This window comes from Manacus vitellinus, unplaced genomic scaffold, assembly GCF_001715985.3.
Source record: "Manacus vitellinus isolate BGI_N305 unplaced genomic scaffold, ASM171598v3 scaffold_2_pilon, whole genome shotgun sequence".
NCBI classification, from domain to species: Eukaryota; Metazoa; Chordata; class Aves; order Passeriformes; family Pipridae; genus Manacus; species Manacus vitellinus.
Genome location: NW_021940208.1, coordinates 13,300,065 through 13,326,505, shown reverse-complemented (window position 1 = coordinate 13,326,505; position 26,441 = coordinate 13,300,065). Strand labels below are relative to the sequence as shown.

At 36.5% G+C, this 26,441-nt stretch overlaps 1 protein-coding gene across 1 annotated transcript in view; it reads right to left on the bottom strand.

Annotated features, from left to right (window-relative positions):
* Nucleotides 1-26,083, bottom strand: part of RNF17 (ring finger protein 17) — a 39,969-nt gene extending 13,886 nt beyond the window's left edge. Inside the window, exons 1-23 of the mRNA XM_025894996.2 lie at nt 25,951-26,083; nt 25,221-25,312; nt 24,498-24,556; nt 23,473-23,528; nt 22,056-22,155; nt 20,883-20,963; nt 19,403-19,500; nt 18,417-18,588; nt 17,016-17,092; nt 15,632-15,706; nt 14,516-14,607; nt 12,726-12,887; nt 11,624-11,813; nt 11,016-11,181; nt 9,751-9,941; nt 9,093-9,231; nt 8,473-8,620; nt 7,654-7,769; nt 7,064-7,184; nt 6,166-6,283; nt 2,733-2,954; nt 1,639-1,789; nt 483-601 (exon numbers count right to left, since the gene is read on the bottom strand). Of these exons, the coding sequence (XP_025750781.1) occupies nt 483-601; nt 1,639-1,789; nt 2,733-2,954; nt 6,166-6,283; nt 7,064-7,184; nt 7,654-7,769; nt 8,473-8,620; nt 9,093-9,231; nt 9,751-9,941; nt 11,016-11,181; nt 11,624-11,813; nt 12,726-12,887; nt 14,516-14,607; nt 15,632-15,706; nt 17,016-17,092; nt 18,417-18,588; nt 19,403-19,500; nt 20,883-20,963; nt 22,056-22,155; nt 23,473-23,528; nt 24,498-24,556; nt 25,221-25,312; nt 25,951-26,027 (2,822 nt within the window). The 5' untranslated portion in view covers nt 26,028-26,083. The remainder of the gene's footprint in view (nt 1-482; nt 602-1,638; nt 1,790-2,732; nt 2,955-6,165; nt 6,284-7,063; nt 7,185-7,653; nt 7,770-8,472; nt 8,621-9,092; nt 9,232-9,750; nt 9,942-11,015; nt 11,182-11,623; nt 11,814-12,725; nt 12,888-14,515; nt 14,608-15,631; nt 15,707-17,015; nt 17,093-18,416; nt 18,589-19,402; nt 19,501-20,882; nt 20,964-22,055; nt 22,156-23,472; nt 23,529-24,497; nt 24,557-25,220; nt 25,313-25,950) is intronic.
* Between the last annotated feature and the right edge of the window lie 358 nt (nt 26,084-26,441).

Here is a 26,441-nt window from a genome sequence, read left to right as displayed (position 1 = left end):
ATCTCCATTAATCGACAGTAAAATGAAATGATTATTCATTTCTGGATCTTTATGACAGGAAGGATAAAAGAAGTATAACCCCAAAATTTTAAAGTGAGGAGGACAATGAGTTCCAGAAGTATGACAACAGTCTTAACAGTCTAGAAGAGACCTTCTTGCAGTTTTGTAAGATTTGATTCAACTCAAATTCTGAGCTGAGGGAAAAACAATTCAGTGAAATAAATCTGTTCATTATTTCATAATTCATCCTATAAATACTATTTATTTCTACAGCACAGTTTCCGCTTTACTGCTATGTAGTGTAACCCTTAAAAAAAAAAAACCCAAACCTTTACAAAACAAAATCACAGCCACCACCCCATTTCTTCTTTATTCAAAAAGGAAACCACATCCAAATCTTAGATAATCAGTGCTTACACAGCAAAATAAATTATATCATCATTAGTTTCTAACGCTGCAACTCAGTATAAGGGAAAGCCTACCTTATATCTGTCAATGAACATTCTATTGCTAATGTCCTAATTATCTTCATATTTTCCTCAAGTTTTCTTAGACAGCTGATCTCCACTGTTTTTTCAGCTCCAGAATCGTAAAGTACTACCTATTACAGGCAAGAAACAAAATCAAACAGAAAAAAACCTCTCAGTTATCTGTAAGGAATGATAATTCAAAACATGCCTGAAGAGGTTAAAAAAATTTCAAGCATTGCAAAAGCCATTTGTTGAATCTTGGTAATGAAGTACTTCATCACACAATACAAATGACTACCACAGCATAACAAGGAGATAAACCACACAAATGTGCTCAAAGGGGGTTAAATGAATTTACAGACCTTTTGTAAAACCAAAACTTGCTGAAATCGCTCCCCTTCAACCCCTGTTTTTTATTCTGATGTGGTTAATAGCTTTCTGAGGGCTCTTAGGCTCAGAAAGCAGATGATGCAAATCAGAAGTATAGGAATTCTCACTTCTGCTTCCTACTAAGAAGACCTCTGGGCATAACCCAATGATGGTGTAGAGAACCAATGGTAACCCAGTCCTAGATTACCTGTATGATTACAAAACCACTCTTATTTTTGAGGCAAGTAAGTATCTAGTCACAAAATGCTTTTTCTGATGCTCACTATTTTCAAATTGGTGCAACAAAATACGTTTAAAGCAGCACTGTGTGAGAGGTTACAAGATGTTATACCTACATGGCAAAGTGCATCACCACCAGTTTAGGGTTCAAGCAACAGCATGACTACATACGTTTCTGTGGTGCTGCACGTCGTTCAGCTGGCACTGTCTTTTAACAAGGATCGTTAAGTTTGAATTACTGTGACCTTCAGTTTCACACACCTTCTGGAATCTAATCTAAATTATTAAGACTATAGCTTGGGAATCTGAACCATGTTCCAAAATTTAGTGTAAACACACAGGAAGTCTACCTCCTGAGCCTTCTTCAACTACCAGGTTCCCTGCATTTGAGCTTTGATGAGACAGTCAACTTATTTGCAGCAACATACAACTTAACTCTCCAGAAAAGCAAGAGACCATATGAGAAAATATTAACACAGAAGTAAGAAGCAAAGATATGACCTTATTTTAATCAATGAATGCTTACAAGTTTAGAAATGAAAGCATGAAACCTGTTTACCTGTGCACTTGTTTCAGAGACAATCCTGTTTATTTGACCTCTTTGCCACTGTCCCACATCACGTACGTAAACAGCACAGTGCATACTACTTTCCCACTTCACAGACTGTGGCTGGGATTCTTTGTAAATGGAAGCCATCTCCTCCTGTAAACTAACATTCAAAAGACACTTTTCTAGTGGTAAAATTTTACAGAATGAGTAAAGGGCTTATTGAATCAATCACTGTTTAACTAGCATACAGTAAAGTTTCAGAAGCTGTTTAACAGACACACAGTATTGTAGCTTTTCTTCATGACACAGAAATACATGAAATGGGAGCTACAAAACACATGCACCCTGATTAAAATTCTGTAAACCTACCATGTTTTCTTAAACCATGGAATTAATCTGAGAGATCCTGACCACATTATATAGCACTATTTGAAAGATTCAGTGTTTTCTCTTGACAGTTTGAGAGCGTGGTGCTCATTTAGTGTCATGACTAATTAAATGGAACTCTAGATAGTTACAATCAAGAAGGTAAAAAGATAAATAAGAAAATAAGCAACTTACAGTAAGCCACAATATATCCACTTATCTGTCTTCAAACAGTAGGCACTACTACCTAAATGTTACCTAAATATCTACGAAAAGATGGCTGATACACTATGTCTAGAAATTTTCTTCAAACTTCCTAACAGTTTACTGGAATCATGATGAAAAAAATTACTACTACTATAGTAATTCTATGACTTAGGATACTGGTATTCTTTAACCAGACTTCTAATGAAGGAATGGGAAAGGGAAAAGAAAGAACAAAAAGACTCAATCTTTCTGGACAGTGTTGCATTGGGCCCAATACTTACTACATTAAAACTGATTTGAAATAGAAGTCAGATCACGTACTTAATTCGGAATCAGAAGTATTAATAAACTACAACATAGCACCAACTTGTCTTTTGTTCCTATGCTTTCCTCAACAAAGCAACATAAGTCAGCAGCCTTCAAAAAGTACAGTGTCAAATGCAACTCTATTCAGAATTTGTTCTAACTATACCTCACCACTCTGTAGTAAGAACATCTTAACTCAAGAGAAGTTCTCTGAATTTTAGTACCTTTTCAGTACACTTTCTGATGACAATAATTGTACAAAAATTTTACTAGGAGACACAATGTGACTAATTCTTCCATGTATCTCTTTGTTAGAAATCAATCTGAAATGTCCTTCATCCACAGGTTCCATGTCTATAGGATTTAAAACTTCCGAGCTTTTAGGATTTTCTTCCAGAGGATCATCCCATATTTCTTTGGGCCCTACTGCAATACTTCTGGTGTACCTGTAAAGAGCACAAAATAATTAGAATGGAAAGTTTAAACACATTTTAAACAAAGTGAAAATCGCTCGATAATCCCATTTTGACATGACAAGAATCATAACTTTAAAAAGCAGAAAAAAATCCCAACAAAACACAAACATTTATAAATGCTATCTATGAAACTCTCACGATAGTAACATTTTTTTTCCTCCTTCGGAAGGTTTCATTGCACGTTTTCATGTCACATGGAAACACTATGCATTCCAGGCTGCCAGTGAAAGCTGAACCCTAATGTTTGTGTTTGGCTTAAAAGATATCAAATTACCAGGACCATGCTTCTCTAAAGCAATGCTGTCTCTGAGTAAAAGCTGCAACATGCAATTCCTACAATGTGTAAATATTCCTTTCAGAAGTAAGGAATATTAACATTAGCAAAACATTTACCTTTCTAGCATTCCCTAAGGATAAAAATACAACATTAACTGGTACTAGCACTTCCCTAAGTAGAGTGTTAGATGAAATACAGTCATGGCAATACCTTGACGAAAACTTGTTTAAATTATGTGGATTGGATAAAATAAAGCCCAGCAGCAATCAAGAGTTGCCTGCTGTGTATTTTGAACCACAGCCTACCTTAGTACAAGTCTGCATGGATTATGCCACCTAGAGATTGTAACAGACTGCAGTCTGAAGAAACATCATTTAATGCAAAAGAACTGGTTTCTTGCAAATATCACTGACTGAAGGAGACAGCAAGCCTGAGTTTAACTGCTGGCCATTACTGGGCCTCTGAGAGGAAATTATTTTCTCTTTTCAGAGACCTAACTACCTGTCTTCTCCTTCAGGAGAAGAAAGCGAAGTGCTCTGTCAGAGAGCAAATTCCTTTGTATTTAAGTATTGAATCCTCCACTACATCGGTAGTTTACGCACATCTTCCTGATGCAGGTATTTGGAAACTGCTGGGTAAAACAGTTAACTTGCAGAACCAGGAAAGAAATGCACACTGTAGCTCAGAAATATGCTTACCTTGTGAACAACTAGTCTGAACCATGAAATGCACAGAGACAATCTGCCACAGAGAGTTCTCCCAAGTGGAATACATGTTACATGCCTTACAACCCCCTTTCTAGTAACTCCATAATGGTATTATAATTGCAGATTCATCAGGAAAAAGACTATCAATTTGGAATGGATTTCAGACTCCAAGGAGGTTTCATTCTGGAATTCTGTATGGTCTACCTCCTATCCCAACACAAGAGTAAGGTCACTGATGTTTGCCTATCAGCAAGTCAGCTCTAACAGAGCACTGTGTTCTCCTGCTTACATTATGCTAGTTTAGAGGAGACTTGGATATCCCCTCAACTGCATTAAACACAGAAGGTAGTCATACCACAAGTGTGACTCTAAATGACCTATAGTAGGTTTACACTATCTGGTCTTGCCTTTTTGCAGACATTCATCTTCACAAATGGGAAATTCAGTGAGAAAGAGTGACAAATGATCTCTGAACAGCTATATAGCCACACACACTGGAAAACAAAGTGAGCCAGAAGTCCCCACAAACCACCCCTTTGCCCCTGCTCCCCAACAGGAACATAATTCCAACCAAAAAACATGGTGCACTGGGTGTTATGTTGGTAGCTGGGAACAGGGGCTGAAGGGGCGACCTGTGACAGGAGAGGCCATGTGCTGCTCCATGGCAGACTCAGCTCTGCAACACCCCCTCCACAGGGCAGGGCTGAGCACTTCCTCCAGTGAAGCTGATGGCACTGCTAATTTAATGAAGAGCAGAAAACACTAAGGAGAGAGAGAGGAGGAACTGAAGAGACAACATAGGGAACCCCAAGATCCTAAGAACAGAAAGTATTTTGTGAGGCAAGAGGCCCACTCCTGAGGGACAGAGGCCTGTACAGGGTCCACGCTGAAGCACAGGACGAAAAGAAGGAAGGAGCAACACTGATAAAGTGCTGTGCCCTGAACCCAACCCCCTGCACTGCTCACTGCCTCCCTGAAGAGACTGAGTGTAACCTGAGTGTAGGAGGGGGACAAGAGGTGCTTGGAGTAAATATGATCCAGGGGAAGGGGGAGGGTAGGTGCTATAGATGTTTGTCTTTTGTGTACCAATGCCTGAATCAGAAATCAAACAATTATGCTAATTAGTAATAACTAGTTAAATTAATGCTGTTATGCCTGCAACAGTACTTGGTAAGCAATTTCTCTGCCTTCATTTTGACCCGTGAGTTTTCTTGCTCCCGCTTCTTTCATTTTCTCCCCAGTCAAATCAAAGGAGAAGTGCATAAGTGACAAAAAAAAAAAATCAACATCAGTCAAGTTACCAGTGTTACACAGCAACTTATGTTAAAATGATATACACTTGATTGAAGGCTGGAAGCAGCCACCTAAGTATAGATGCAACACAACAAAATACCTTAGAGACAGTGACAAAACAACTCAGCTGTTCAGGTTTAAATAAAGCTGCTTAACTCTACAAAAATCTTACTAAAAACTGTGGCTGTGACAAATACAAGAATTAAGTGTTACTACGATTCAGTTGTATTTCTGAGTTGAGAGATGAAAACCCACTTATATGCTTCCTCCTGAAAAAAGCAAATACAGGAATTTCCTTCTGGAATAAAAACTTCCTTTTGAACAATCTATTTCCATCAGTATTCGAACATTTTTAATGGAAGAATAATCGTAGATTTTCATGATTACAGCCCAGGGATTATATCTATAAAAAGCCAGCAATTTAAATGCAGCAGTGTTATATCCTTATGAGCCTCATTATCCCCAACACACTTCCCAACTCTTCCTGTCACTACCATAGCTGAAGAAACACCTGAATGTTTTTTAGTAACAGACCTTCCAAAGAGATGACTTACCTTAGGTGCAGGTTACAAACACATTTCTTTTCTTACTACAGGGGAATGGGAACCTTAACAATGAACACTTTGGGAAGATCTGGCACTTAAGGACAGTACAAGTACGACAAAAACATTTAATCTCCAACTTTTCAATCAATTACAACTTCAACACATTATGTTAGTCAAGACTTAGTCTGAGAATTCAACTATCAAGCTGCAGACTTACACTCTAACTCACACCAGATAAATGGGATTTGTAAATTCAATTATCACAAATGTGGTAAATTCCAGGAACTGGAGGTGACATACAGAGGCCAGTAATTTTGATACACAAATTTGGTATTTCTAAATACTTTAAGTGTATTTACCCAGGTATGTAGGATGCTAGGTCTTCTTCAACTAGTTGGCAGTTAATACTAAACTTTCTCCCATTATTAGAAGAGGAATTGAAGAGTTCAACAGATAAGATGCTGTTATCTAAAATTTCTGTGAATTAATAATATAAACATAGTTAGTGCCAATTAGTGACAGTATAAAAACTACTTGTCGTTTTAGAGGTACAATAAATGGTACTAGAAGACAAAATTTTGTAAAATTACATTTGATATATAAAATAATTAATTCTGAACATCCACAATATGTAGAGGTACATATCTAAAATTCACTGAAAATACAACAATCACTACAAAATACTGCTGTACAAAGAAACCAACTGCTACATTTAATTCCATTTATGCTATGAGTTCCAAACCAACATTCCACAGGGGCTGAAAAGTAACAAGCTGCATGTGAACAATAAACAGTATTAAGAAAAATCCTACTAAGGCATGTATGTTATCTGAAATTCCTTTTTTTCTGGGGGCAATGTTTTAGAGGGGTAGCATTCACACTTCCAGCTACCAATGATGTTAGGAAGTGTCAAGAATAGCTAGTACTTATGGAAACAAGCCTATCTGAATGCACTAGAATACCCTTATCATAGCTAGTACTTATGGAAACAAGCCTATCTGAATGCACTAGAATACCCTTATCACCTAATGCTGGCGAGGTGTGTAAGAGAAGACAAACAAAGCTTTTGCCAGAAGTTGTATCTGTTACATCTCCCCCAGTTAGTTCACGTTTAGACATACTCACTCCAGGGTACCTCCAACATGTATGAACATAAGCATTTCAAATAAATACTATTTTAAATATTAAAGTGCATGTTTCTACATTTAAGTCAACTTAATAATATGTAAAGAAAGATTAATACTCTTGATAACTTACCAATTACCGAACACAGCATAAGTTTATCTTCAGTAATTTCTTCAAATCTTCTCTTGGCTTCTCTGTTCCACTCATTTGTCCCTTTAAAAGGCTCAATACAAGCCAGCCTACACCTGACTGCCTGAGGAATAACCCAAAATTATGCATCCAATATCACATATGTATCAGGACCATCTCATTACAACTGAATCACGGACTTTGCTTTGCACTCATACAAGACTGCATGACCTTGGCTTCTGGTTCCACGTTACCACTACATGCTTTAGTAGCGGTAACTCTTCCCAGTAGCTGAGCATGAACCTCAAATTCAGATACATGCTTGTTGAAATAGAAAGAGCTTACTTCTCCTTGCCTTATCAATGCTTACTTGCAACACGATAAAGCTGCAAAAGCAACCTCATTTCTGATACTCTTACCTTCTGAATGCTTGACTTTCCTATCCTGTGTTCATTCATGTTTCAAAGAATTCTAAATCCTTAGAAGTTATTTTATTTAAAAAGCAAAGATGTACACCCAAAACATATTAAGTCAGTCACATCATAAACCCCAGCAAAATTTTGAGTGCTTAATCCAGGCAAGCACTTATTTACCTTTTCTGGAAAGCTTAGGAACTCCTCTTTTACTCTGCGTATGTCTTTATGAGGTAAGTTAGCAGTGTTGCCGTAGTCAACATACTTTACTGTAACTTCTTGACAACTTGGCAGCCCTTCAAGAAAAATAACCCAAGTTACTAGAACAAAAAAAATAGTTATCTGATGCAAGTTAAAGCACCAGGATTTCAGAGCAAAACTGAAATTTCCCACTATATTATCATTCACACAGTATAATAGTTGAATATAAAATTTTCTTTAAGGGCCAGCCATTTCAGGTTCCTGAAGTGACAGTGTTGGCATTTTAGTCCCCTAACACCTAACCTCTCTATGAGACACTGGCACACTAAACACATGCCCAGTAGACATGTAAGGATACAGACATGCCATGTGGCCCATACAGGCAACACAGAGGTCAGCATAAGCACATCCCCCCACCACCCCCTTTGGAATTACTATAGAGAATTACTAACCAACACTACATACACTCATGGGCTTGGCTATAATAGCCAAATCTGTAGTTCAAACTGTAATAGTTAAGTGAAATATTATTTAAAATAATTATATCGTAGAATTTCAACAGTCTCTAGAAAATGAAGTATACTGCTTCTTTTTATTTAAAAAAAAAAGATGTATAACCAGTCTATTAATAGCAAAAGAATATGAATTAATACTGCTGACTTTATGAACCTGTTAGTACCAGAATCCTTAGGAAAAACAATGGCTATTTATTACTGTTTATATCCAGTGTGTGACTCCGATTTAGCTGCACAACTGATTTTGCAACCCAGCATTAGAGTGAAAGAATCAATACCTCACCTACAATCTGTGCTCTGTACCAATTCCCATCCTCTTGTTTTGCAATACAAGCTTGGCCTTCAACTGGGCAGAAAATTTCTGAGTCTTCTCCACAGTCATGTTTATATAACTCCTGAATTTTCTCTGGAAAAGATTCCAGGCTCTCTCTCTAAAATAAAATAAAACCCCAAAACATATAAACATACCTGATGTTCTTTTTTCATGGCATTTTTGCTCTTCAAAGGGATATTTTTTTTCTAGTAGTGTACTTTCTTGTCTTCCTCACAAAATTAAAAAGTGGTTCTGAATACATGAAGTGAATTAAAGAGCCTAACAATTGCTGAGTATTGCCCTGTTCAATCACCATTCTAAACAGTAAAACACTACATACACACATAGGAATTAACCATGTAACATAATTGGCAAAAAATGTCAACTTTCTGGGATTCTAAGAACTTCTGGAATTAACCTAGGACCAAACTAGGATTGCAGAAATTAATATTATCTGTTAATTCTAGGAATCCTAACACTGAGTGACAGAACTTAATGGAAGTTACAGCTTATTTAGTGGGGACTACAAGTAGCTCAACATTAAAATGTCTGTTTGGTTTTATTTAAAAAGACTTTATTTCTAAACTTACCAACCGGAGGTAGAAATCACTTGGACTATTAATGTGACAAACTACTACAAAGACTTCTTCTCCTTCTTTTGGAATATTAGGTGGACTGTAGTGCAAGATGGTATTATTTTCTAATTTACTGGGAAGCTGTAGTCTAAACCTAAGGTAAACAAAATGAAATCTGGAATAAATTCAGTTAAAATTAACAAAGAAGAAACCCTTTTATATTCATAAAAAAACCCACAAAATGGTCTTATAAAAGTAACTTGATTCATGTTTATATCTATAGCTTAAACTTTCCTTCTAGAAGTTGGTACAGTCCATTATCTCTATCTTGTCCCATCACAAATGTAACATATAAAGAATGATATATGATATATGGCAGCTGGCTCCTAAAATGGGATGCAGTAGTGTACTATTTACATTGTAAAAGAAAATAAAGTAAAAGGTGAGATTCCATTACATATTGACAAACCATTTTCTTTCAGATTTCCTCAAAAGAAAAAGCAATTAAAACTGAGGAATACAAATGCAGTAAAAAATTATCTCCCACTGCTCCAGCCATCATAACTAGTTATGCTCAAAATAAACAATGACCTTTCCCTGTGTGCTTCACTTTGCAAGCATTATTCCATTATCAATTATGGCACAGAAGCATAAACTAAAGGAAAACACGTACCTTGCCAAATCTAAGAAAACTAATGCATCCTTCAGAGACACTGGTATGTTACTGCTTGTTTCACTGAATGGAGGTTTTCTCAAATCCACAATGAGAACACCATCCTCTTCTCTAAATACGATCATTGAAACAACTTTATTATTTACCAGTTCTAAAAATTTTTTCTTTGCTTCCTCTCCCCAACCTTCACCCTGTGTTACAAAGAAAAAGTTATGAAGATGTTAGAGAATGTTAAAACAAAAAATACAAATAGCAATTAAAAATAAAATACAAGTAAGAAGGCACAGATGAAATATTGAACACAGTTAGACTGTCTAGTCTGTAGTCAGGACAGCACTAAATAGAATTCTTTATGATGGATTAATAAGTGTATTTAACTGTATAAAACTGAGTCAGATCAAAAGGCTCCAGTTTCCAGCATGTTTCCTCCGAAGATTCAAGTTTTAATCCCCTCTGGTTGTTCTGATAGATCAACTAGAGTTGTCTTACGCTCTTTCATTTCACAACTTACATTTCTACTCTCCCAATTCATGTGAAAGGTTATTATCTTCTTATGTCTTTACATAAATGTACAATATACTTTAGGCAATTTACACATTCCTCCTCTCCACAACATCCTAGGTGATGTTTTGTCTACCTCAAAGCCTGTCAGAATTTATTTCTCTGGGATCAAGTTAATGCATTTCTCATTTAATACTGCAAGTCTGAGACTTTTAGGTGTGAAGAAAACGAAAATAATGCTGCAATATATATCCTTTTCTTTGTAATGGAATAAAGACTGACAGTACTTTACTTGTTATTATACTGAAAGAGAACAACCCCTTTTCAATAGGTGGCAAAAAATTTTAATTAAGAAAAGGACAATCAATCCCTGAAAAGATTCTCTTAAAAATTCTGAAGCCATTCCTTCTCTGGATGATTTTTGTAAGTTACTACTTGCACACCATTATCAGATAGACATGAAATAAAAGTATCAGTTCTGGAATTTGTTTTTAAGTTTGACAAAAGAACATGTCGAAATTAAGACTGGTGAGATTTAAGCCCAAAACATGTATTTGTAAACCCAGAGGCTTTTTAAGACAAGACTGCTATAAGCTCGTTTCCTTTCCAACAAAAGCAATGCAACCCATCTATTTACATCTGTACTCTTAAATTTAATTCTGTTTATAGTGGAATAAAGTAATTTTAAATTATATATTTAAGTTCTTTAGTATAAATCTTAAGGAAAAAAAGCTCCTGAAATACTTCAAGCGGCTTGTACTTACTGTATTTTTGGGAACAACATCCTTCAATGAACACCGTACTGCCAAAGGAGGAACAGCTGCAAGTTCTGCCTCAATACGCTGATCAGACTTCCTTACAAACAGACAAATGTCATCTGTTTCAATAGTTTGCAGAGCAGCAGGATCAGGCCTTTCAGTGGGATCATATCTAATGTTCAATGGGAATAAATGCAGTACGAACTTAAAAAAAAAAATCAAACCCGACACCTGAAAAGCCCCAAACCAAACCCCAGATTCACAACAGAGGTCATTATTGCAGCACTTGGTATAATGTTATGTCAATGAAACAGAACTAGAAAGTCTCAATGAAATAATTTTTTTCTTTTTTAAGCATTGAGGACTCACATGCTCTCTTTTACAACACAAGCCTAAGTTAAATATTTCAATGTATGAAGGCTGGTACACTTGTGTAATTAAATACACTGTCACTTTTTCTGTGGGAAATATGTACGTAGAGGATATTAGTGTCATCTGGGTATCTGGTTATCTGTGTGAAGCTGAGGAAGGACTTGTTTCTCAGTAGAGATCTTCCTGAGTAACAACAGTTAAGGACAACAACTGCAGACAAAAACCTCTCTCTGGAAACATACCCTGAGAAAGTTAAAACTATAGAGCTTCCAACATCAATCAGGAATACTTTCAGCAATGCAACATCACACACTTTGTATCTTATTGGACCACAAGACTTCCTCTGATTTTTACTTTCTAGGGGAATTAGTTCAGTGATAGTTCCGCGGCACCACATTCCAGTTTCCTTACTCTTAATAAAAGTTCTAGCACCTATATGGAAGCAAATAAAAAGGGCTAAATTAAGTATTTTTAAGTATTTCACACTAGAATTATTACTACAGTTATGCATAATATTCCATTGTTCCCATTCTCCACACACACAGTAAAAGTGCTATTGTTAAAATAAAGACAGACAGTAAAAACCTTGTCTCAACAGCCACTAGAAATTCCCTCCACCTTCATTTACACAGTGTTCATAAGGCTAGGAAGTGTTTGGTTTGTATTAAAAAGTCATTTCTGGCAAACTTTCTTTACCTCTTAGTAAAGTGGCAAAAAACCATTGATATATGAAGTTATGATATACTTTTCATCAGTTTTCTAAACACATTCTAGAAGTGGGCAACATTATCAACATGTGGATTAGAAAATAATTTTAGTGATTTAGCAATGTATTATTATCTTTCATTTTTACTCCTAGAATGGTTTCTATTCAGAGAATTTAAAAAAAAAATCATATCCACTAGAAAGGAATGTTGCTTGCATGATAGAAAGCTGATTTACTCAGATAGTTAAAGACTTAGGCTCATCATTACAAGCTGTATACTGAAAAAGCTACCAGTTAACCATTGCCATCTAATGCTGGAAAATATGAAGTTCACGGCCAGGTGTTTCAACTGCTCTGGTTACTCAACACACTCAGTTTGTTGAGGTTGAGAAGAACTGCAGTTTTTTTTTAATTCTACTGGTTTTGTTCATAGGTTTTAATAAAAGCCTACTTTACCAAATCACATGTACAATGTTTCTCTAAAACAATTAATTGTAGATTCCAGAACATATAAGGACTGCTTTACTATGTAAAGAGGCAGGGGAGAGGAGAATAAAAAAAAGGAGCATGATACTAAGGAATGCATACTGCAGGGTAGTATTTTAAGCCATGAAGACCTTTAAAAATTAACCATTTACCTAGTTCCAAAATGTCTGAAGGCCAGAGATACGAACTCCTATTGCAACAGAAGTTTTCCAATTTCTTCTCCAAAGCCAAAGCTTCTTTCCTCTGTGAGTACCTCCGAACATAGAAATGGCTTGGATTTATAACATGGCTTACCAACACTAATTCTGTCAAACCTGAGTAAGACATAAAACAAGTTATCAAACACCCTCCAAGTGACTCCAACAGGTATCATCAGACATACAATTTGGCTGATGTTGCATTAATCATAACAACATTACCTCAAACAGATTTTAACCTGACAAGTCTGCTCACACTTGTTTCAAACTATTAGCATGTTTGCTTTCTGATGAAATTGCTCTTTTGAACTACCTCCCTCATACTACCCCGCAAAACAAAAGGCTTCTGTCACTGCACACAAAGTGGTAGCCTGAATTTAAGTAGGTAATTCAGAGTTTGTATTCCAACAGAGAAATAGAAAGTTTCTAGAAAGCAAATTAGAGATTAAGACTGCTACTTTTAAGAATAGGTATAGAGACTTTTGTACAGTTAATCAGTGTTAATGTATGAAGATCAGGGAATGGCCTAAAGCTAGCAAAGATATGACCCTATGTAAGGCAGTACTTGTGACTAAGCATCCAAATCCTTTGTACTGCAGGTACCTCCATCTACTGGTGATACAAAAGGCAGATTTCTCTTTATGAAGCTACTCAGAGGTCAGAGGGTTAATGGGTCAGAGGGTTTTAGAAGCCAGCAACCTAATTCTTACAAGAGTATTTTACACCACAAAGCTTCCTGTAAAGGGTGGACATCATAATCTAAATTCAATGTCAGCTGCATGACTGATCAGGGCACACCAGACACATAGATCTGCAGCATCCTTGAGCACTGCCACCTCTGTGCCTATCTGAACTCTTAACAAATCATGGGCAAACGACTATAAAGAGTATGGCACCTGAAACCCTCTGAGCAGGTATGTAGGACTGTGCTTCCAAGTTTAGGAAATGCAGCCTCCAGAACAGATGCAAGATCACTCCTGGGTTTTTCTACTGGATAAGATGGTATCTGAATAAAACATCTGAATGACTTCAAAGATTTCACCAATAGGTACACAAACTGTTCTGGATCACCTGTGGTCACCATCTCTGATGATGCAATGAGTCACTTATCTCATCTTACATGTAAAATCATTATGGTTGGAAAAGACCTCTAACACCCTGAGCACATTCTGGACACCAGCCTGGTAGGTTCTGCTGGACTCACTCTAATAGGACAGTGATTTTTCAGTACTCCATTGTCCAATACTGGACACAATAATCCAGGTTCAGTCCCCCAAGAGCGTAACAGAGGGGAAAGATCCCTCCATGGACCTGTTAGCTACACTCTAACTAGTACAGTCTAGGGAAAACCTGACAAGCTGAGGAACCTAATTGTTACTGACAGCTAACATAGGACAATGGCCTGGGAGAAGATTCAGTAAGCTGAGAGAACTGACGGAAAAGAATTCTCCAGGAGCCAATGTCAGAAACTCTGAGGGGGACTGCAACCACAAGTCAAAAAGAATCATCAAGGCACACTCTGGAACTCATGAGCCCTCTGAGAGAAACTGTGAGCAAGTTTTCACTAAGCTAAACAGGAGGACAAAACCAAAAATACGTGTTTGCTCAAAGGAACTGAAACAGACATCATTAAAGAATTTGTATGAGCCAAATGTAACTACAAACACACAACATAATACAAGACACAAAAATAACATCATGTTTGGCAATGGAACATTGAAAGCATCAGGTATTAAGAAACTTGCCTTCCAAGTCATCTTCAAGTATTTCTTCTATTATGACATCAGGCATTTCTTCTTGGTCATCAAGGATAAACGTGTCTCGCCCATTATCTTCGCTATATTTGGGAAAAATTTTATTTAAAGACAAATTAATATAATTCAGTCTGTTTCCAGAAAAGTACGAGTCAAAGCAGAGGTTTTATCAAGAACACATCACTATGTTAAGAAAACACCTCAAAAGAGCTGCTAAGAATAAACTGCATTTAGTTTTTGAATACCAAGACAACAAAAACAGTGACATGATCTCTGAAACCTAAAAAGAATTGGCAAAGACACAGCACATATTCTCAGGCACAGTTCAACTGCATGAGCTAGCCCTGTCTAGATGATCAGAAAGCACAAGTACAAATACAAACTATTTGACAAAATGTTAATAGTGTACCGATACTCTTCATCCTAATCTGTAAAACTTTCAAATATTAGAGTATGCAATAAGCCTTTTTTAACATAATCAGTTTTATCTACAACAGTCCTCACAGCAACTCTATTTTCAAGTTTTTGTCAAAGACAAAAAAAATAAAGGGGATTAATAAAATAAAAGCAATTTAGACTGTGAATTGAAAATACCACAATTTCAGTATTTGCTGTTCATTTGAGAGATTTATTTACACTTACATGAAATAATTTTCATACGCTGAAGTGATAAACATCTCTATTACATGTATTATGAACACGGAGACATGGTACTTAGGGACATGGTTTAGGGGTTGCCTTGGCATTGCTAGGTTTACAGGTGGACTGAATGATCTCAAAGGTCTTTTCCAACCTAAGTGATTCTATGACTGTATTATTACATGCCAAGCAAATTTGAAAATCACTCAGCATAAAAAAAATGTGGACAACTTAAGTGATACAGCAAAACATACTTGGTTGAAACACAAGAAAAAACAAAGTGGCAGAACTGAAACACAAATTGGACTAACTGGAATGCTGACCTAAGCATCTAAAGTTTCACTTTGATTCAGTATACTCTTAGAATTCCATAAGCATTTTTTTTAATTTAGTCTCCAATAAATACTTGGTCATTAGAAGAACAAGTAAGTTACTGTACCTATCCTCTTTTATAAGAAAAATACTTACTTCTCTGTCATTCCCCATTTAATCTTGCCCAAATTTTCCAGTGAAGACATAATCTCGTAACTGTTCAGGAACAGGCTCAAGAGAAGAGAACAAGTATTACAGAAGGTGACATGAATACCTAAATCACTCTGACAGTTTGAGATCTATGGTATTTTTCAGAACAGTAAGAGATTAATTACATACTCCATTTTATTTCTTCCACTCCTATGAACAACAGATTTGGCTGCTCATTTATCTTCACATTCATACTTCAAAATTCTCTTGCCTTTTGCATCCTCCCTCATGCACAAAGTACTGCAACATTCACTTACTGTTTTCACACTTATACTCAGTTTAGTTCAATAAATTATACTGCACAGAGAAAAAGAATTTTCTTTTCTTCCTGAATGAAACCATAACTAAAGTCCAAAATGTATGTTTCTGTTTATTGTTACACTAATAACTATTTTCTTGATCAATGAAAAGTGGCAAAGTCTTTACACTTAGGTTAAGAGAACTGTAAATATAATTTCAATTAAATCCTTAGCTTTGCTGTCCAGTTTTAAAAACTGACAGTTTATAAAAACTGAAGTGTAAACAGTATTGAACAGCCATCTGTGCTTCTCTCACACTGTCCCTTCAGGAATGCACTGCACCTACTCTTTGTTCTACACGTTTTATGTCTACAGAATGTGCCTTAACTTCTGTGTACCTCCTAGTTGTGATTTTTAACGCCTCTGGTGTTATTTTGGAGTGGCACAAGGTATGCAAGACCTTTATATTCATCCTTCATCAGGTCCCCTGTTTGGCTGAAGTTCTTAAAAAGTTAACCAATGCAGAAAGATGGGATTTGGTAGTGTTTTAGTTCTCTTCTAAGTTGGGACAGTGTGCCATTGAGCATTTAAACAGGCTTCTGTGAAATTCTGATTCAATGACATCGTGTTCAAAGTAGTGACTTGGTAGATAAGGCCTAAGTTTGGTAAAAGACCATTTTCAAGACTGCTTTATCCATATTCTAACTGAAGAACTCAACTAATGTGACAGGAGTCATCTTAATTTTTGTCTAGCATTGGAAAAACCTTCCCAGGGAAGTGGTTGAGTCACTATCCCTGGAGGGGATGGTTTTTTTAAAGTGGCAGAAGTCTGTCAAGAATTTTTAAAATGCATGTCTATTTGTTTAGAGGGCAACAAATCATATGTGCTTTCTCCCTGATGCCTCAGATGAAGGCTATTGCATATTGTTAGTTAGGAGTTTATACTGATGTCTGAAGTAGTAGCTTTTCAGTAAACTGCAACTGAAGAAGTTCAATTTCTGCTGTTTAACTGTTGCGTGAACAGTTTTTGTAATTAAGATAACTGGTGCATCCTTTTGCCCCCCAATATATCTCCTGCTTCAGTCATTTACCTTGAAAATATTTTTTCCTTCAAACTCTTCACTCTTGAGAGCTCAGCCTCAACTGGCAACTTTAAGTCATAAATAACCTGAAATTATGAAATACAACCTTAGGTTCCATTACACAGAAAACAGATTACACAAATTCTCATGACCTACAACATGACAAAGCCAGAACATGACACCTTTAATTTTATGGAAAAACCCCCAAGAGTTTAGCTGATAGCCAACTCTCCAATAGATCTTCTTACCTTGCCAAGAATTAATGGTTGGTATGCTGTAATGTTAGCATGTAAACAAAAGTAGAAATCAGACACTCCTTTTGTTTCAACAGGAAGAAAGTGATTTCTAAGTAAGAAGACAGGCCTATGGGAGGACAGTGGCGGGTGCCAGTTCAAAAAAAAAAAAAAAAATCACACTGGTTAAGATGGAAGAAATGACAGGGGAAAGAAAAACAAGGAGGGATTAGACTTCTGGGTCAGGTGAGAGAATGGATGCAGGGTGTGTGACTTTGAAAAGCACACTTCTTCAAAGAATAATGAGACCAATTATTCATTCTTTCTCTCAACATAAGAGCTATAAAGGCTGCAAATTAAATAACTGTGTGGCACATTTTGAAAGAAGAGAGGGAGTTATTTTATATATACCTCATTTTAAATAGTAAAATGTGAATCTCACTGCCATGACATATGAACACATACATATAATAAAACACATACATGAACACAGCCATGCACACTGCCACAAGCTTTACAAAGGCATTCAAGGAGGTATGGCACAAGCTTATGACAGAAGGTGATGATGTTTATTCAGTGTAGTGACCCTGATGTATCCTAGTGATTCTAAGATTGTTAACCTTCAACTTCCCATACTCACTAAATGCTCGGTTTCTTAGATGCTTCCCCAAGCATCTTCTCCTCTCTGCTGTCAGAGACAGGAGACTTCACAGGATGGATCTTTGGTCTGATACAGCATGGCAGGTAGCATGGGCTTCTATGAACAGCAGATATGATGGGGAGGAAGAATGAAAGTAAAGGCCTGGGACCAAGAAGATCAAGAAAGTGTGGCTATTAATTCTGGAGTAGTTCTCTGAGAAGGTTTGAGAGCTCTGGAATGGAAAAGGTTTGAGAGACTTCTGAACTGATAAAAACATCACCCTTTCACTGATCAGTACTGTGTCACAGTTTGCCTGTCCTCTCCCTCCATCTACTGTTTCAGACAGCAAGCTCTTCAAGACAAGAACCACCTTTTTTGCATCACATCAGTCACCAGATGTGTAAAAGTGGAGTAAGAATGCAATACTGCAAAAACATCAGTACTAAAGTCAGCAAATCGAGATCACAGACACTTTCAATCCAATTTTGAATGTATTCCTTGAAAATAAATTATTTCACAGTACAAGAATGTAAGTACCTGAGCGAGATCACAACAGTTTCTTAGAGAATGTGAGAGTTTTAATTCCTTCACAGTCCTAATGGCACCAATCAAGTGCTTTTTCTTCTCTTCAATGACCTCTTTAGCTTTTGCAATACTAGCACTGTAGTCGTTGATGTTCTCCATCAATTCTGCAAACAATTTCCTTTTCCTGTATTAAAAACATTACTTTTCAGAATTTAATATGCACTCAGCTGTACAGATTCAAACGAACTGTAACACACCAGTCATAACACAACACAAAGTGGATACATCTCACACATCGGATCCTCTTCCCCAAACAGTGGAAAGCAGAAGCATGGCAAACACACTCCACAACTGGAGGAACAACAAAAGTTAAGAGTTCACACTGAAAAGTCACTTTTCTAGAGAAATATTTTTTTATCAAATGTCAGAAGCACTCTCCCATTTAAGGCTCCTGATATTTCCAAACACATTGAGTTGAAAACTAAACAACTGGATTTTACAATTCAGTCCATTAAGATACCAGATCCCCTGCTCGAAGGCTCTTCTTGTAACCTAAGCTTTGACATCTCTCTCTTCCTTAAATCTGAAGATACAAATATTTTTGAAAACAAACAAACAAAGTGTCCTTCGGCTTCTATCAGCTTGAAAATTTGCGGAAAGTGAATTGAAAAAACCAAAGTTATTCCTGCTGTTAAACTGATCCTCCACTAATGACAGTATTAAAAAACCTTCAAAATTGAGCTTTTTAAGAAAATTAACATTATGACTATTTTTTCTTAAAGAGTAGAGTCTGCATAAGTTAAGTGTTTTCCAGCCATGCAAACCAGCTCCAAGATGCCACAACGAAAGGGCAAAAAAAACTGCACAAAAATTAAACCCAGGTATTATGAAATAGTGGTACAAGAGACTAAAATTTTAAGAATTCTTCTACCTGAATTAGAAACAGGTTCTTGATAAAAGTAGCTCACCCATGCCAAACTACAAAACTAGATTACTACCTTGAGAGGAGAGTAATAAGTTCATCAAGAGTTCTATCTGCAGCTTCTGTAACTTTGTCTCTTTCGTGCTTCACTTTCAACTCCAAGCATTCCAGCATCTGTTTTGTTCAATATGATAAAACATGCATTTATTATTTCATTATTCATGATTTTACTCTCACATGACTTTTTTTAAAATTCAGGACAGAAGCAATGAATAGTAAGATGGTGATTAATACTCCACAGAAAGAGTGACACTTAAACCACTTACAGCTCATTACAGCCCTTTGTTTTCTCTAATTTCAAGTCAGCTGGCACTGTTTGGAACCTCCTCAACTGAAGCCTTTAGGTCTATGAGGCAAGAAACTGGTAGATCTTGGGCCCACTGCCTCACTTTCCTTATTTGACATTCAAGCATAGCACAATGCACAGATAAATAGCACGCTGAGCTGTCTACTGTTTTTTAAAACCCACTGTGAGCATAATGTGAAAATAAAATAAAAAATTCCTCCTCTAGCTAAACATCAGTTTTGTCACTATAGTTACATTTAAAGAAAAGACTGTGGAAAAAGATATGCAACACTGCTTTGGCAATTCCAATCTTTGTTGAAAAGCTGTTGCAAGACCACTGTTGTACCCATGAATTATTATTTAGAGCTGCTGAAACAGTACATTTTTACAAGATACTATTAGTATATCAGTATGAATTCAATATAGCTTTGCTTAACAGACAGATTGGCCACTGCAATGAAGTAAGTTAGAAAGGGAATGGAGAACAAGCTTTAAAGCATGATTACTAGAACTAAGCTTTTGAATCATTAAATACTTATATACCCGTGTATCTTACAATACAAATAAAATGTAAATAAGTGGCAAACACAGAACTGCAAGTTTTGCTACAGCACATTTAAAAAGAGTTAAAGTTTAAATAATTATCATTGATGAAGCTCAAAAGTTACTCAAAATCTAGTAACAGCATTATCTGGTATTTTAGGATTCTTCCTATGTTTTATACTGTGCATAAAAATGTATTACTTGATTTACATGTTTTTGCATATTCTGTCCATTATCTTTTTTACTCCTGTTGCCCATATAATTTCTTTTCTGCCTTTAAATCCAGAAAAAAGCACAGCAGAAGCAGAAAGCTAGCATAGTTGCTAGAGCAAAAACAAATGCTGAATTTAACCCTGATCCAAGGAAATACAAACTTAGTATTTAAAGACTGGCTTCATATGGTTCTGCTAAATATTCATATTGACATATTAACTTTAAATTATCCTGTGTACTCCTTTACAGACTACTCCTCTAAGCTATGGCCTGGAGTTTAAGGCTGTATATTCACAGAAATAGCATGAACAGTTGAAGGACAAAAGAGATACCTAAACAAAAGCAGTAAAAGCACATTTAAATAGCATGTTGACGTGTGACTACTCGTAACAAAAACCTTCAATAAAGGATATGATTTAATATTTCATGATTTATTTACGTGATTTTCACCCACCTTCTCTGCTTCATGGAAGTGGCCAAGATTACAAACAGCTATGCACAAAGCTTCCTCAATATCTTGTCCAGTGTTGTTCTCCTGAGGAAAGATTTGCTAATGAACACAAAGTTGCTTGTATGACTAAAAGACAAGATGGTTTGTAACCATTTGCCATTCTGATAGAGGCAACTGTGGGTGACTGATGTATGTTAGTACTCTGAGCAGGTCTGTAGTGGCCAACAGGCCCAAAACACTTAGCTCACCTGAATTTCACTGAGAACATCTACACTGTAGTATTTATGGAACACATTCTAGAATTGTGTTTTAAAATACACAGAGTTTACTTGCACACACACACACACACAAAATGACAAGTACATGAAGGAAAAGCAAAATAAAATTACTAATGCAGAGGAAAGAGAACGTGGAAGACTGAAGAATGGGAATACTGCAGCCTAGAAAAAAGTATAATGTTTAGGAATATCATCTGGGGAAAAAAAACCCCAAAAACATAGTAAGCTCCCAGTATTAGGCTGATACAAGACAACCATTTTCAAATTTTAATGGACACTATAACAAAACCACCTAAGAAACCATGACAGACACTTGCACATTATGATTCTTTCAAGGTCAGTATACAGGACAACGTCCACAGAACAAAACGTGACTGGCATTGGATGTATCATTTGTTTCCAGTTTACCCTGTCATATTAATATATCCACAACATTAGCTCCCCTGGCCTAAACCTTCACAAACCTCATTCAGAGAGATCAGATTAGGAAATTTAGTAGAATGTTTAAAGACAGATCCCTTTGTTCAACAACCTTTTTGCCCTGAATTCTTGCCCAAAGGAGGTAGGCGTGAGCCTTGCAGCACTAAAAAAGAAGTACCAAACCCAATACTGTAAAGCCTGGGATGTCGTAAGAAAAGCTAAACTCAAAATACATATTTTCACAGCCAGACGAGTAGAACTAATACTCTTCAGCTAGGATCCCATTCAGAGATTTGAGTTGCACTCATTTTGTCAAGTTATTTTAACACTGTAGCCGCACATCAGTTTGATGGTAAGATGGAATAATAGCACATAACTACTAAAGGCTGCAGGGGTTTGTGTTTTAAGAAGTACAGTATTAACCATGCATATACAAATACAACAAGTGAGAATATAAGGAAATTCTGTGTTAACACACCATGTCAGCTGATGGAGTTAGAGCTGGTTCATCCTTCAGCCCACCATTTGAAGAGAACAGGTGATGAACATTTTTCTCTTCAGTATTGTGACCGAAGGGTCTGCAAAACAAAATCTTTTAAGGAAAAAACCCATGCATTTTAAATAAAATATCAAACTTTCTACAGATACTTTATATATGTATTTCAAAATTTATCATTAAATGCATTCACACCTGTTTTAGAAACAGTTGAATTCACACTGATACGCAGCAGATACCTCACTTCTCAAAACATTTACTTTCTACTAGAATCCTCTTAGAAGCAACTATTTTTCATTTTACCATTTTTGCAAGGCTTAACAAAACCTTAATAGTTAGCAGTGATTCTTATCCTCACTGAGCAAATGCACGTCTATTAACATTCCAGGATTAATTTTTCATTTGTTGCCCAAACCTTTTCTTTTCAGACAGTGATTATGCTGTTAAAATCTTTAGAATACACAACAGATGATATCAAACCCGCCTACTGGCAACCTGTTAGGAAGGTTATTAAATTCAGTTGTATCATCATCCATGCTTGCTCTTCTGCAACAGCTGACAAGACTTTCACAAAAACATAAAAGCAGCCTCATTCCAGGAAGGAAGCACTGTGTTGTTCTTCCTGTGTTCACTTTGTTCCTTTTGGCAGACTAAGAAGATCTCGAGAGCACTGCTGCAGAGATCAACAACCATATATGAAATCTTGAGTTTCCATTCCACTTTGGGCAAGGTTAGCAATGCATGCTACATGTGCCAAATTCAGAAGATAAATTTCCTACATCTTCCTTCCAGAACAGGACCTTTATGTAACAGATCTGAAAGAATTATCTGGGACTATCCTCCATTGTACAAACATTAATGTCAACAGCAACAGCAATGGAGGAAAAGACATCCAGTTTAAGACTTCTTTCAGGTTCACCTCGACTAGACAAATAAGCAAGAGAATGTAATTTAGATGTGACAACACCATAGAACATTGATAGCATCGATCTTTATACAGTTGTGACTGGTTACCTAAGCAGAAGGTGCAGTGGGATCAGCAGGGGGAGGGGGAAGGACACGTTTTAATGGTACAGTCCTTACTACCACAGCCCGGCATTTCTCTCCCCTTGAACCCTTACCAATGATTTACCACGGTGTTTAAAGCTTTCACACCTTCTCAAGGCAAACCAATTTGTTTCTTGTTGCCTCTCAATAAAACCGTATTTGTACTCAATATGCTCCCACAGCACTAGACAACCATGCTGAGAACACATTAGTAAAGTTTAAAGAACACGTGCACACACACAAAAAAATCAGCCCAACCAAAATGTCTGGAAATGCTTACTTGGTCAAGTCCTCTCCCGGTCTGACACATGAATAGAGTCTGACACATAAAAAGAGTTCAGTAAAAGTTTACCTTGCTGCTCTTTCTGAGTTGCCACCACACAGCCCAAATTTAAAGTAAGTTCTGGTCTAGATTCAGAGAGAAAAAGGCAGCAAGTTCAAATACAGGGTTACAGCTAAGTCCCAGGAAAAAAAATGTTCTATAAACCTGTTTTCCCGTTCAGTACCCACCCCTGCCCCTCATTTCAGTTAGACCAAGTTTCAAAACAAGAGCTATTAAATAGTGAGATCTAAGAAGTTCTAAGGAAAAAGCTTCCAAGCAGAAGTTCTGTAGCCATAAGTGCACCTTTGTAATAAATAAAAAACACTCCTAGTAAACGGAATACCGATTTCCTGTTTGCGCTTAGTATTTTTCTCACTACTATGCAAAATTTGTAATATTGCATTACTGAACCAGACTCTACAAATTACTTTTGCAATGAAGTTTAATTGCAGGGCTTAAATGCCAAAGATTTGACTCATCTGCAGTTTGCAATAAATACTAAATCTGAATTTCATAAGACAAAAAAGTCTGGCAACACTCTAGCTTTTGCATAAATTTAAAGAAAAAGCACCTAATGTTTGTCTAAAATACAAATTTATGTGAAACAAATAGCATTAGCATGTCATAACACAGACTCACATGCATTTTACTAAATGTAGAAACAGAATTATGTTCATAATTCATGTATTAATGGGCAAAGTGAAATTGTACTTTTTTAAAAATCTTTTAAGTCTTTATGTGGGAGCTGACAAAGTGTTCATATGCATCAGTTGCTTTCTCGTACATTGTGTGCAGACGAGGGTGGAACACAGCTGGCAACATGGGGCACTAATCAGAATTGTAAAAAAACACCTTCCTAAAGCCAGGCTTTGGACATCTCATGTGCACTACACAACAACACTGCATAATGAGAAATGCTGGGCAAGCAGGTGATCATAAAGTGTAGACCCTTAGCTCAGAGGGCACCTGAGTTGACTTTAATCACACTCAAAATCCTGTAACATCAGTATTCCAACTACATTGACTAGTGAACAGAAAGCTTTACATCAACTTACTTCTGTAGAAGAGAAACAAAAAAAGTCAGTGTCTTCATTCTTCACGTCACCATGCAATGCTGTAAAAACAAGCACAGAAAACTTCTGTAGGGCATCCTAATCCATGAGACAAGAGGAATACATGATCACAGGAGTAGTCTTCTAGATAGCATTCATCAAGTCAACACGAATCAGAGCACTGACTTTTTTACTGACAGAATTTGAAAGCTAGGAATAAAAGCCCAGATAAATAGATAGAGAAGTTATCTGGGAATCACAAGGTTGAGTTGCATGTAATGATCAGGGTATTATCTGCATCATTCGCTGTATTATGTTGCTACTACATTCAGGACAAGATAAACACAAATGAGGCAAAAAGACAAAAGCAACCACATATTCAAAAAGTGTACCTAAAGTACAGGAAAAAAATTGTTTCATAAAGAACCCATAAATACTATGTATTCAACAAAATCTTGGAGAAAAGCTACTTATGCAGAAAATCCCACAAAAATGAGGGTTTTTTTGAGAACAAACTTGTCAATAGTTTTGTCAAGAAAAACAGCAGGAGAGGAAGCAAAAGGTATTGATTGTTCTCCCTAACTACTGGAAATACATCAAATAACCAATGTGTTATTCAAAGGTGGCAGTACATCTACTACCCTTAACAGACCATATAAAATGCAAAATAATAGTGAAGAGTGCATACAAAAAACCTGCTGGAAATAAAAGATCCAAAAGCCTCACCTTCCACATTCAGAGCCTTTGACATATGACACAAATCACTGTTTCTCTGATTTGGTTCTGTAAAATCCTCTTCTAATAGCTTAGGAGATTGCCTTCAGAGGTAAAAGTAAAGATTTAAGATCATCAGGGATATCAATAAAAAAATAAATTCTGACTTTCAGCTCTCTTAGAACTAAGCTTGCCCACTTTACCAAATAACATTATGAAGAAGGTGCAGTTAACCAAACACACACACACCCCACACAACAAAAAATCTGCTATCCTCTTAACTGGAGAGGTACTTTAGCTCTACGATACTGAATACATCATACATAAAAGTAGTACTACAGCTTCTCTGTATGCAGTATTTCAGGTCACTAGAACCAGCACTAATAAATTATTATATAATCAATTTTAATTACAATAATTCTAGTTATTTAACTAAAAACAAACTGAATAGATTAACAGTGATTTAATTACTTGTAAAAGTACATTCAAATCAGTATAATGTATAAATAGCCAAGTAAGTCGTTATTCAATAAGTTGCAACTAAAATGTCTTTTTCCGTGGACCTACTACAAATGCTAGAGCTTTTCACAAACTGCGTATTTTTACTCACATACATTAAAAAAACGGACTCACTTGCAATTTTGCAGAATACAACCATTATTTTCTACATTTTCTCAATTCTATTTACTGAAAAATACACTGTAAGAACTTTTAAAGCCACTAATCTCAAAGACTCACATACCTCACAGCTTTCATTTTTCTTCTGTTAAGTTCTTTATTACTGTCATCCAACAAGTAGAATTCTTTTTTTCTATTCATGGTGTCTGACTTTGGGGGAAAGAGAAATGACAAATTCTCTACAACATAACCCAGTTCATCACTTAAGACAACATTTCAAACAATCTTTCAAATGCAACAGTGCAACAGAAGAGTGGTCTGCTTTGCACTACCCAGCTCCTCCACCCCAACCTTACCACTCCTGGTGTTCAAGCCTCCTTCCCCAGCACGTATGCTCCAAAGGATAACTTCTTACTGCAGTAACTCCATGCTGTAGAATCACACCCTGCTCGCAATCCACCACGTCTGCTAACCCCGACTCCTTTCCTTACGGACTGCTATCTGGCCACCTGGGTTTCCCTTCTAGATTTACTTATACCCGGCAACTTCACCGCCTTCACCTGCCCTGTTCTCTTGTCCTACCCTCTTTTCCTTCTTTCACACCTTTTTTTTTTT